The 13,561-nt window shown below is 45.5% G+C and overlaps 1 protein-coding gene across 1 annotated transcript in view; it reads right to left on the bottom strand.

Moving 5' to 3' along the window:
- The window catches only part of TTC7A (tetratricopeptide repeat domain 7A), a 120,806-nt gene extending 115,607 nt beyond the window's left edge, over positions 1-5,199 (bottom strand). The window contains exon 1 of the mRNA XM_053590212.1: positions 4,670-5,199. Within this exon, the coding sequence (XP_053446187.1) occupies positions 4,670-4,853 (184 nt within the window). The 5' untranslated portion in view covers positions 4,854-5,199. The remainder of the gene's footprint in view (positions 1-4,669) is intronic.
- Positions 5,200-13,561: the final 8,362 nt, after the last annotated feature.

Below are 13,561 nucleotides of genomic sequence, written 5' to 3'. Positions count from 1 at the left end.
AGGGGACAAAGATACTTGTTTGAGGGCTTACGAAGTGCCAGATACGTTACTATTAGTACCATTGAATCTTTACAGTCCTAAAAGGTATATATTACCCCCGTTTATAGATAATAATAATATTGTTAGTGTCACAGCCAAAAAATAATCAGTCTCTCCCACACTCCAACGCAGAGCAGAGCTTCTGGTAATTTAAAAATAAATAGCTGTCTAAGAGCTGTGATGAGTGCGTTAAAAGCTAATAGTAAATCCAAGGGCAGGGATAAGAACTGTCCTCACTTTCAACATACCTGTGAATTTTAGACTGTTTTCATTTATTAACACTTCATATCCTTCTTAGGAGGCTTTGTGCCCTCTTAGTTCACTCCTTGCTATTTGCTGTTTGTTCAGCAGATACTCACAGGCATCAGAAATTCACTTTCTTTTCCTGTTTTGCTCAACTCTCTTCCCTGCCTCGCCTCTTCCTTCTTTCCCCCCTCTTCTTTCCATCCCATTATTCTTAACTATCAGTTTATGGAACTGAAGGATATTTTGGAATTAAGAATTGTAGATTTTTTTAATTGTTAAATAAGAATCCAGGTGGATAAAGGCTTTCCTGTCCATCTAAATGCAAAACAAATTGCTTTTTATCATCCTGTTATTGGAAACTTACTCCCTCTCACCAGTAAAGTACTACAGATTCTTTCTCCCTGGGGCATTAGGAAGACCTTCCAGACTCTGGGAGCCTAGGTGCTGATTCTGCAACCCAACCCAACCCAGCCCCCTGCCCTCAGCAGAGCAGAAAAGCCTCCACTAAGTAGCCACCCAGTCTCCCAAGCCCACCATGTTTGGAAGGCCTCTGCAACAACTTTCCTTACAGCTCTCTCAGCTCCTGCCACCTCCAGGCCCAGATCCCACATTTGAGGGACAGGGCTCCTTTCTCCACAACCTGCCCATTTACAATCAGGAAATGTGAGTTCAACCAGCAGAGTAAGGCTCGGACCAAGCCTACCTCCACTGGGGCAAACGGGCACAGTGGTTTCTGTAGTTGCTCACCTAGATGTGCAAAGGACTGAGGCCTGCCAACCACAGCGAGAGGAAAAAAGAAACTAGTGAGAAGCCACCTGCTCAAACACACTCCTTCTAACTTAAACTGAAGAAATGTCCAAAACAATATCCAGTTAAAAAAAAAAATCATTTTGCTAAAAAAAAAAAAAAATGAGGGTGACAGATTAAGAAAGGCTCAATATGGAGGGATAGCCATAATTATAATAAAAGGTTGATGGTAAAATTCAGGTGGTGGGTATTTCCAGGTTCACTGCAAATTTATTTTTTATCATTGCTACATGTTTTAAGTTTTCATAATAAAATCTTGGGTATAGGGAGTAGAGGAGACCCCGCCTAAAAACCAAATGCAATTGTGACCTTATTTGGATCCAGATTCTAATAATCTAAATGTAAAATGTAATTGTGAAGTTTTTGAGGTCTAATCGTGGTTTGGTGGCTATATTTTTAAAACGAGTCCTTATTTGATTGATAGATACTGAAAAACTGAAGTGTTGGGCAGAGCTCAAACAAGACTTTCTGAGTTCGCTGAAGCTGGTTGATACGTATGTGGGACTCATTCTTCTCTTATTTTTTATGTTTTAGAAATTTTTCTGAATAAAGTTGCCTTTTCTTATTTTTTAACCACTTGGATGGGTTCTTTGTTTTTACATGAACAAACCCCAGCACAGCCAGCAGTACTCTGGGGTTCCCCTGCTCCATCCTGACCAAATCTAAACAGGATGTAAGATTATAGAAAATGTACAAACAGTAGCAGCTGCCTTCCCCCTGGTTGGGTGGGGCACAGGGGCCCTATTGATCCAGACTAGAGGCCCCTACAGCTCATCTCTCCCTCACCCTCCCTAGAGTTGGAATCTACTTTCTAGAAGCTGCTTTTAGTTTCCTTAGAAAATCTCAGACACAGATGGGCTTCAAGGCCTCAGTAAAGTGATGTTCAACTCCTTCCTTACTTTTCTCCCTTCTCCCAAATTATGCAACTGTTGAAGCATCAGGCTACTGACTTGTAAGAGTCTAACAGGACAGGTGGAACTTGAAGAATCTCATTTCTAAGCCCAGGCATGGTGGCTCACGCCTGTAATCTTGACACTCTGAGAGACTGAGGCAGGTGGATTGCCTGAGTACAGGAGTTTGAGACCAGCCTGAGCAAGGGTGAGACCCATCTCTAAAACTGGCCAGGTATTGTGGCAGGCATTCCCCAGCTACTCAGGAAGCTTGAGGCAAGAGGATAACTTGAGCCCAAGTGTTTGAGGTTGCTATGAGCTATGACATTATGGCACTTTACACAAGGAGACAGAGTGAGACTTTATCTCAAAAAGAAAAAAAGAAAAAGAAAAAATTTCCCTTCTGGGCTTTAGGCGGGGGTCAGTGCCAATACACCCCCCCCCCAAAAGAGTAAGCTCTCAATCCCTTGAGTAATCAAGAAACCCTGCAGAGAAAAAACCAAAATAGCAGTCAATCCAAATAGTGCTCTATGTATAAACTTCGGGAGTCATTTGTTTTCCTTCCTCATGTTTCTGTGTGTGCATGTGTCCATGTGAGAGTGTGTGTTCTGGGATAGTGTCTCTGGATTTAACAGTGGGAGAAAAATCATTCATAGAACCAAACCCCAAATTGGCAAGAGAGACCCTACTGCCTCTCAATCTCCCTCCTTATACTGGTCAGATCCCACAGTGATGCCAGACCAAGATCCAGGCTCCCAACTCTGATACTAGGAGATTTGGTAGCAGGAACTCAGACTCAAGTGCAGGCTTTGCCACACACACATTTGGTGCCCCTATGTCTAAATGAGGACAATAACTCTTGCCCTCCTCACAGGGTTATTTACAAGAATTTAAAAAATAGAGAAAACACTTTATAACCATACCAAGCCATTTATCACCTATGCTATACCAATGTTTCCCAATGATGTTCCATAGAATATGGTCAAGGTAAGATTGAAAAACATGGCATTTATACTCTAACCTTGGCTTGCACATTGCACAGGTAAGCATGTAAAGGCTCTAAGAAGTTCTGTTTTTTTGTTTTTTTAAAAAGAGTATTTTTAGTATCATTGAATCCATCATTGCCAATTTCTTAACTCCCTAAACCCTTTCTTCCTGGGATACCAATTAACTAACTGCTCACTCTCTTTGAGATCTCTACAGAACAGCTTAGGAAATACATCCCTATAAGGATGCAAAGAGATCCAGCTCCTGTCTTGATCCTAGCATGATTGTGTTGATCACTCAGTCCCACTCCTCACCTAGGAACCAATACCTTCTGCCTAGGTCAGTTCTCATTCCATCCTCATTACACAGGGGATGTCAGGAAACCTGCAATTTATCTACTCTGCCCTGGAAGAACGTGCCCTGCCCACTGCCCCTTACTGCCATGCTCAGACCTACCTCAAACATGTTGCCCCCTTAGTATCCTGTCCTTCCTCCTCCTTTGGCAAACACACCAGTCAGGGGCCAGGACAAGTTCTGCTGCTTCCCTGAAGCTTCCTTTCCTTCCTCTGAGCTCCAATTCAACACACAAATGACCTCTGATCACTTCCCTGCCTTGGGAGCTCTTCAAGGGCAGGGATTTTGACATCTTTGAGGGGTTAACAGTGCAAATGATTAAAAGGATGTACTCAGAAATCTGGGTTCAAATCCTGGTTCCACAACTTACTGGCCAGATGATCAAGTTACTTCTCTGTGCCTCAGTTTCCTTATCTGTAAAGTGGGGTAAACAAGAGTCTCAGATTCATGGAGTTGATTACTATTACTATTATTATCATTCTGTCTCCCCTACAGAGCCTTTGACAGACTGGGTAGTCTTTAAAAACTTTTTATATCTGTATTTATTCACTCCTTACCGCCTTCCACAAAAGCTCCTATGTGGAGCTGCACACAGAGGCGGGTCAAGGACGGCTCTCCCGGCTGAGAGCACTAGCTGAAGGCACTAGCAACAGGATCTGAGGTTAGCGACTGGGGCGGGGTATTCCCTGCTGCCACATCAGGGTGCTTTCCCGCCCCAGCACAAGAGCCCAGCCCAGCCCAGCCAAACCAGCCCTATTGCTAACACCACTGAGTGCCAGGGTTGGATGGGTCCTGAGTCCGCCACAGATGAGGAAACTGGGGTTTGCCAGGCCTCTTCCCATTTCTCCAACACTCCACCCTGGCACTTGTCAAAACTCCCACCCTTGTCTGCTGCAGACCGAGCAGCATTTTCAACTTTACTTAGGAGAAAAGTGAGGAGAATGGAAGAGAAGGGGAGACAGACACAGCCTGCACTTGATACAGTTTAGGGATCTCCCCGCCGACCCGGGTGGAGCTGAAGTGGGGGACCGGGAGTAAGATCCAGCCCACGCACTGATCTGATCTGTGCAGATACCACAATTTCACGGTATACAGAGTTACCCCCATGATCCTAAAAGGCATAGAGCAAAAGCCGTTTATCTCTCTTCCCCCTAAGCACACAACCTGCACGTGATTTTTAACCTGGGGCAGAAGGGCCTCCCCAACCGCCCCGGCTGCTCCAAAGATCAGCACTGAGGGAGCGTAGGCGGCAGTCTCCAGCCGACGGTCGGGGAGCGCTTCCTGGAGGAGGCGGTGCGTTTCGCGCGCGCTGGCCGCGGACCGGCCAACCCCTTCTTGTCACTCACCGGTGTCCAGAGAGGTGTACGCGGTGCTCGGGCTGGCTCGCCGGCCGCTCCCGCCGCCAGGCGTGCTCAGCGTCTGCAGCTGCCGGACCAGCTCAGGCATGCGGTCCCAGTGGCCCTCGGCACGGCAGCGCTCCAGCTCGCTCTCCACCTTCAGGTGGGAGCTGTGCGCGCCCTTCGCAGCCATCTTCGCGCGGGCGCTGTCATGGAAGGTGCGACCGAGAAGTGGAGACCCGGCCGGGGGCGGCGTCCCGGCTGGGGCGCACACGCGGGCGGGGTCGACGGGGGCGGTGACGGCAGCCGGGGCCCGGGTGGCAGCGGGGGCCCGGGCGCCGGCGGGCGGGCAGGGGCAGCAGCACCCAGCGCACCGCCCGGCACCTCTGGGCTGCGGCTCCGGCTGCTCGGTCCCGACGCGTTCAGGAGCAGCCTCCGCCTCTGCCGCAGCAGCTCCTGGCGCTGCAGCCGCCGCCTCTGCTGCAGCAGCTGCCACAGCCCCCGCCCCGGGCCCGGGCGCCGCCAGCTGCGAACCCGCCCCTGGCTGCAGCTCCACCCTCGCGGGGGCGTGGCGCGGCCCCAGCGAGCCGGACGCGCGGGCCGCCAGCGCGGCCACAGCAGCCAGGCGCGCGACGGGCGTTCGCGGCCGGCTCGGCGCCCGCTCCCCGCCACCGACGCAGTGTGGGAGCTCACTTTAATGCTTCGAGGAGCCCCGGCGCCAGGGGGCGCCTCGCTCCCCGCCCCCTCCCCATCCCATCGGGGCTCTTGGCCTGGGGGACCCCCGCCCGTTGACCCGGCTTTGTGTGGTGGCCCCGTCACCACTGCTGTCCCCTGCACGTCACAAATCCGAGGAGAGGCCGGCTGGTCGGCCCCAACTCCCAGAGCCAGGCTCCCCTGGAGCTGACCTGCTGCGGCGCCCGCCCGACCCTTCTGGGACGCGCGATCCTGGAGTGTCGGCCCCGGGGTGATTGGGAGGAAACAGGCCGGTTCCCAGCCCCTTGACGCGCTGGACGCCCCCTCTCTGACAGTGTTTGGATTTTCTTTTTTAACAGCGGAGTTCCCCTTTCCAACCTGACTCCCTAACTAGCCGGCTGGCATGTTCTCTGCAGAACCTCTGCTGCCCTTGATTTCTTTTTTTTTTTTTTTTTTTTTTTGTAGAGACAGAGTCCCACTGTACTGCCCTCGGGTAGAGTGCCGTGGCCTCACACAGCTCACAGCAACCTCCAGCTCCTGGGCCCAAGCGATTCTCTTGCCTCAGCCTCCCGAGTAGCTGGGACTACAGTGCCCTTGATTTCTTAAAGGCTTTAAGCTGTTTTTCCAACATGTATTTGCTTATCTCTTCATCTTGATGTCCAAAGACTGATCAAAGCTGTATGTAGTGCCCAGTAGGGGTTAGCCCTGCGTTGTGAGGTGCCCAGAAGTTCAAAGGATTATAGGGCGGGGCCCAGAGGGAGGCTGGTTCTGGTGGCCCCGTCTCTGGTACCACCTGAGGTCTTCACTGCCTGACTCGAGGCCTTGGGAGTGAGTTTTAACACTTTTAGCGTCTGGAGACTCCCTGCGTCGTATTTCTGGACTACAGTGGGAAGGTTCCTATGTCAAGCAGAGCCCAAGGTTCAGATGCTTAGTCCCATGGGGCCCTTTGTTTCTGAAGTCGCAGTTTGGAGGCAAGTCTTCCCGTTCCTGCCTCACCCCCAGCTGCCCCCCTGGATACCCTCCTCATCAGGTTCCAATTGCAGCTCCATTCCTTGCTTGGGGGGCAGGATTTCCTGACCATAGGTGCTGCTCTGAGCACCTGGGGTCTGTTCTAAACCCCCTGAAGCCAGGAGGTAGGTGAAGGAAAACTGGGACAGCTCTGGCTGTTGGGATTTAGAAACAATTTACTCAAGCACCCATAAACCCCTGGCCTACTCCTGTCAACTCCTCAAGCTGGCTTTGTATTACTCTTTGGCTGCCCTTGATGGTCACCAGAACCGGATTTCACTTGGAGAGAGAGATTGGATTAGGGTGGCCAGAGAACACACTGTGATTTGCCCTGGGCCTGGCATTCCTGGGAGTCAGCCTTGGGCCAAAGAGTGAATAGCAGGGTTGATGATGGAGGTGACCTTGGCAAACCTTCCCTCCTCTCTCTTTTCTTCCCAGTCCTTTGCCAACTCCACCCCCAGATTGCAGAACACTAGGACACTAAGTGAAGAGGAAATCACTGCTTGTTTCTTTGCCGGGGTCACCAGTGTATTTGTGGGGAGGAACATAGTCTTCTTGGGTCACATTTGTAACAAGTGTTTCTCAACACTATGAAATACGTCTGACTGCAGTAGCCAGAGAGACCCAGGAATCCTTATAATTATCTCTTAGTTCTTTCCCAAGAACCTTTGGCATATCAGGTTGTCTGGAGTAAGGGACTTATAGACTCACAGGGCAATTCTAACGCCTTTAGGGCCCTGGTTGTGCCCCTGTGAAAAGTAGAAGGGACTCTCAGTACTTAAACTCAGTGGTACAGCAGTCCAGGTACTGTACAATAGAGTGCTAGGGTTTTTTTGTTGTTGTAGAGATACCAAAGAAAGCACAGCACAGATCTACAATTGTAAAACACATAATGTCCTGAGCTCTCGCAGATAAAATAGTATTTCACTTTTGTACCCTAGGGAAACTGAGAATGGTTATTTTATTGCTATTATTATTGCTGATATTGTTATACTTGGAGCATTCAGAAGTTGGTTTTATTTACCGCCTGGGGTCCTAAAATGCATTCCTGCCCACTGGAATTTTTGACCCGAAGGGTCAAAGGACTGAGACCAGATGTGAAGAAGACTTCTCTTTAAGGCTTTGGATTATTAGTTTTACTCCTTCTTTAGCACCTTGTTTTAGATGCTATTGTTTAGGTAAGTTTAGGTAAAGTTTAGGTGGGTCAGTCTGAACCTTAATGAGTTTAGCTCCTGTAGACTATCAGTAGAATTTTTTGACCACAAGAGGGCTTCAACCTACTGCTTGCTTTACATACAAAGGTATTGATAAATCAATATCTGAAGTTTCTTAGTTCTGGGGTTTTTCAAAATGTTCAGTGGCGCTTTGGAGATATGGCTATGGGGCTATTTCCCATTCTAGTTTTATTTTCATATTAAATGCCCTATTTCTGGTTTAAGGTAATACACAAGAAAAGAGCCAGGTCACATCCAATTCAGGATCTACTCTTGAATGCCATCTCTAGATAAAGGGCCTCCAAAAGACCTTGACCAACATCAACAGCTTTCTGGAACCCCTGTGGTTTCCTGTGTAATCTGTGGCCCTTTAAGTCACTCCTGGGGATCTTCCCATTCTGACTTTCTCATTGAATGTTTTACATCTGAGCTCCTAACTAGCATTATAAACTAATTGTTATATATCTCACTGCTCCAGATTATATGTCCCTAAAACAATTCTAAATTCCTCTGCAATATTCTATCTTGTCTAAGCCTTGAAGTCTTTGACAATGGCTTTTAGCTGGAAATGAAACCAGGGCTTAAATCTATCAAAGATGTTTTTAATTCAGAAAGAAATTTCCATTAGAGTGAAGTGAGCTTTGGGATACCTGGCCAACCAGGAGGAAAGGGGAATGGGCCAGTGGGAAAGAGAAGGGCGGAGGAAGATGGAGGAGCATGGGATGGGGGAAGAGGAATAGTACGTTTGAGCTGTACGTTTGTGGGTGGGGAGGATAGTTTTTGGGGGGATAGAAAGATAGTTTTAAGTTGTTCACCTTTTCATTTTGTCTTGGCCACAGAATCTGCTAAGGAAATAATTTTCGGATCTGCTTTCTTTTGGATGATTTCTCATGCTAATAAAAAAATAAAGACCATTAGATGTTTGGAATTGTGTTCCCTTTTCATCCTAAAGTATTTCTTAAGTGAATATTTTGCCCATATTAGAAGTTCCTCGTCGTGGCTACTGTAACTCTAAATGACCCATGCTGAAATGATGCTATGTAGAAAGATAAGCAAATACATTTGGGTTACAACGTAAATTACATATAATAAACAAAAGTCTGGCCCCATGAGGTGATAGACTTCAGGGTCATATTGAGACAAGCACGTCAGAATCTACAAATGATGAGTCAAGAGCTGCTTATAACATGCTATAGGTCAGAGCCCCCAGCCTCATATCAGACCTTTTCTAGAGCCCTGATGAATTTATAGTTCCCAGCATATGGAGGGGTTGGAGAGATCTCTCTGGAGCCAAACTCTCACAGACAAAATAAGACAAATCTGAGGAAAATTCTCATGAAGTTTTGATCAGGGACAAAATGTCTCTGGGCCAGCTTAGGGACAGAATTATTGAGACCTACACTTGTCCTCTTCGCTAAATAGATGCACAGCAAAAAATAACAAAGATGGATGTATACAAGAAGTAGTGTTAGTAATAAGACAGAGATCCACCAGGGAGAATATATTTTAAAATATGGTCAAGAATTTCTAAAAGGGGTTACCTGATTGCTAGAAGACAAAATAGACTTGGTATTTGGGGAAATAACATAAAAAGAAAAAATTTTTAAAGTTAATTGGAGCTTGGGCTCAATGTAAGACTTAATATCTCTGTGGTTTCGGTCTAAAAGACCCCTGGAAGCTCAAGGCCTCTGAGGATCACATCACCTTGGAGTCAGGGGCTTTGAGCTGCAATGGTGAGATCTCAGCTGAATTGCAGTGGGCCTCAATAATTGAATGCTCCCTAAAAGTACCATCAAGATGACTTTGTGCTAAGGCAAAGCTGAGTGTGTTCTCATGACAGAAAGGGAAGAGTCATAGCAGATCTAGAATGGGGAGGAATATTTATGAAGGGTTGGGGTCTATTTTCTTTTTCTTTCTTCCTTTCTTTCTTTTTTTCTGAGACAGTCTCAAGCTGTCGCCCTGGGTAGAGTGCCATGGCGTCACAGCACACAGCAAACTTCAACTCTTGGGCTTAAGCAATTCTCTTGCCTCAGCCTCCCAAGTAGCTGGGACTACAGGCGCCCACCACAATGCCTGGTTATTTTTGTTGTTGTTGCAGTTGTCATTGTTGTTCTAGCTGACCCTGGCCAGGTTTGAATCTGCCAGCTTGGGTGTATGTGGCCGGCAGTCTACCCACTGAGCTCTGAGTGCCACCTGCCTATTTTAAGGCAGCTCTTCCAATGAGGGGGCTTGATTATGACTGGGCAAGAATCATGATACAATCATTTATGTTTGTTGGACAGGGAAAGGTGAGGGTTTTGAGGCCAATGTTTCAGAGAGTAAATAGCAGTTTGAGGCTATCTGTTGAAAAGTTGCAGAGTTCATTTAAATGGTTTCTTTTTAAAACATTTGCAAAAAACAATAAAGTTATTTACAATTTTTATCACTCCGGGCAAGAATTTCCTGCAATAGTAAAGCCATGTTGATGTCAGCAGTAAGCTGGTTGGGTGTATGTTTTCTGCTCTTCCTGTGTACTGACTCAAAATTTATTATTATTATCTTGGATCAAGATATCCCCTTTGCCTCCAGGAACATTCTTTTTTTAAAAATTTATTATTTCAAATTATTATGGGTACATACTAGTTGTATATATTTATGGTGTACATGTTATATTTTGATACAGGCACTCAATGTGTATAATCCAATCAGGGTAATTGGGATAGCCATCATATCGAGCGTTTATCATCTCTTTGTGTCAGGAACAGTCCAGTTCCACTCTTTTACTTACTTTAAAGTATACCATAACTTATTGTTGACTACAGACACTGTGTTGTGCTATCAGCATTCTTATATTAGTTGTCACTGACTGTGAGTAGTTAGGCTGGGGAGCAGGACCAAGTGCTCCCAGCCAACCACAAGTTGGGGCGCCAAGCCTGGTGGGGTGTCCTCCCTACCTCTATGTGGCCTCTTCTTTCATACTTGCCATTTGGGGTCTGCTAAACCCTGTGTTCCTAGCACATAGTCGATTTCTGACCAGAGCTCTGTTTTTTATGATGCCCTACCTTGCTGTCACCCTAAAAATCCTAAATTTGAATGTGGATTAAACCTTTGCTTCAAGGCCAACAGTCATTTCATCCCCTCAGATCGTTGGTTTATGTAATGTAGAGCAGTGACAAACTGCCCTTTCAAGAGTCCTGTGTATGACCCATGATCCTTATACTTGGAAATCAATTTGTACTTATTACCTTATGATTGGCTCCTAACATTTCTTGCCTGTGGTATCTCACGTCTTACTTAATAGCACCAAATCAGCCCTCCCAGAATGTTTACATTAAAACTCTGTCAGGAGCCAGCTGTATAGTCACCTTTTTCCTTTGACAATTGCCAGAAAAAAACCACATGTAATCATTAAGGCAGGGAACAAAGTCCTGCACAGGTAAGCTTCAAAATCATGAATTCTTGTGCTTGTGCACAGTAAGCACTCAGTAATTATTTGCTACATGAATTTTAGAATCTCAGAATGTCTCAGATTTCCCTACATCTAGGAGATGAAAGCTCTGGACATTATCCATTTTTAAAGCTTTTGTGCATAAATTTTCTTGATGTACTATACAATGATACTTCATCAAACATGAGTTTGGGGCAGCAATTGCATCATCTTTTATTAATTTTACAAGTCCCTTTATCTTACCTTTCTTCGCTGGGGCACCATCAGTAATGATACCAGATATGTTAACAATGGACAAAGAAAATCACTTTAACATATTCTTCACTGCTTTGTATCCGTATCTTTAGTCATGTCTTTTCATGGCACTAAAAAAGCTATTTCTTTGGTGACATTATATTCATCATCAGTAACTCTAATAAAAATAGCAAGTTGAGCCATATTTGTAGCATCAGTGCTGTCATCCATCACCAAAACATAACATTTAAAACTAGCAGCTTTAGTCTCCAGATTTGTTTTAATAGATTGAAGAATCCAGAGAAGTCTATTTTTAATTTAATTTTATTATTTTTTTATTTTTTGAGACAGTTTCACTATGTTGCCCTTCGTAAAATGCCGTGGCGTCACAGCTCACAGCTACCTCAAAAAAGTAATAAGGGGGTGGCACCCGTGGCTCAGTGGGTAGGGCGCCGGCCCCATATACCGAGGGTGGCGGGTTTGAACCTGGCCCTGGCCAAACTACAACAACAACAATAACAAAAAATAGCCAGGTGTTGTGGCAGGCACCTGTAGTCCCAGCAATTCAGGAGGCTGAGGCAAGAGAATCATCTAAGCCCAGGAGTTGGAAGTTGCTGTGAGTTGTGTGACCCAATGGCACTCTACCCTGGGCAATAAAGTGAGACTGTCTCTACAAAAAAAAAAGTAATAAGGATGATAAAACCTTAACTCTTTTAAAGCTCAGTTTTTAAGTAGTTAAAAACCTAATAAAGGGGCTCAGCACCTGTAGCTCAGTAGTTAGGGCACCAGTCACATGTGGTGGTTTGAAGCTGGCGGTTTCAACCACCCGGAGCTGGCGGTTTCAAATCCAGCCCGGGCCTGCCAAACAACAATGACAACTAGAAGCAAAAAATAGCAGGGTGTTGTGATGGGTGTCTGTAGTCCCAGCTACTGGGGAGGCTGAGGCAAGAGAATTGCTTAATCCCAGGAGTTGGAGTTTGCTGTGAGCTGTGACGCCATGGCACTACCCAGGGTGATAGCTTGAGGCTCTGCCTCAAAAAAACAAAAACAAAAGCCTCTCATACTAGAGAGATATTAAATTGGACTTACTTGATAATTTATATCACATTGTCAAATATATAACAGTAGATCTTCTTTCAGTTATCAATATATTATAAACATTTTAAATATATTTAAATTTATACAAATCTAATGTATTATAGTCATAATTTTAACTGCTGTTAGATCTTTCCTAAACTTGTATTTCTTTGTTATAAATATTCTGAAGATCATATAAAATTGATGAGTCTAATGATCCAGATGTGACACCATTAGTCACAATTCTGAATACCTTAAAATGCTACATATAGGCGGCGCCTGTGGCTCAGTCAGTAAGGCGCCAGCCCCAATATACCGAGGGTGGTGGGTTCAAACCCGGCCCCAGCCAAACTGCAACCAAAAAATAGCCGGGCATTGTGGCGGGCGCCTGTAGTCCCAGCTACTCTGGAGGCTGAGGCAAGAGAATCACTTAAGCCCAGGAGTTGGAGGTTGCTGTGAGCTGGGTGAGGCCATGGCACTCTACCGGGGGCCATAAAGTAAGACTCTGTCTCTACGAAAAAAAAAAAATGCTACATATAATAAAAATAACTAAATTTCCTTGCCAATTAAAAATTTTCATCAGGTTTTAGCCATGGGTAGTCTGTTTGTCATCCTCAATTATCATTTTAAATTCTTCTCTAAAAACATTTACGATCAATTATAGTCCAAGATTACATTTCACAAAAGTGTTAACAAAAATGTTTAAACACAGATTTTTATTCGTTTTTGTTTGTTTGTTTGTTTGTTTTTTGTAGAGACAGAGTCTCACTTTATGGCCCTCGGTAGAGTGCCGTGGCCTCACACAGCTCACAGCAACCTCCAACTCCTGGGCTTAAGCAATTCTCTTGCCTCAGCCTCCCGAGTAGCTGGGACTATAGGCGCCTGCCACAACGCCCGGCTATTTTTCGGTTGCAGTTTGGCCGGGGCCGGGTTTGAACCCGCCACCCTCCGTATATGGGGCCAGCGCCTTACCGACTGAGCCATAGGTGCCGCCCCTAAACACAGATTTTTGGTAACTTTATGATTAATAGCCTAAATACAAACTTCCAAAATGTTAATAAAAACTGATACATAAAGACTACTAACAAAAAAGATTGCTAACTCAACATCAAACAGAACAAAAATTACATAAGACCAAACTAATAAAAGACTAAAATAATTTTTGTTTTTTAAATTTAAAACATTACTAATTTTTTTTTTTTTTCAGTTTTTGGCTGGGGCTGGGTTTGAACCCACCACCTCCAGTAT

This window comes from Nycticebus coucang, chromosome 4 (assembly GCF_027406575.1).
Source record: "Nycticebus coucang isolate mNycCou1 chromosome 4, mNycCou1.pri, whole genome shotgun sequence".
NCBI lineage: Eukaryota > Metazoa > Chordata > Mammalia > Primates > Lorisidae > Nycticebus > Nycticebus coucang.
This window is presented reverse-complemented; position numbering and strand designations above follow the sequence as displayed.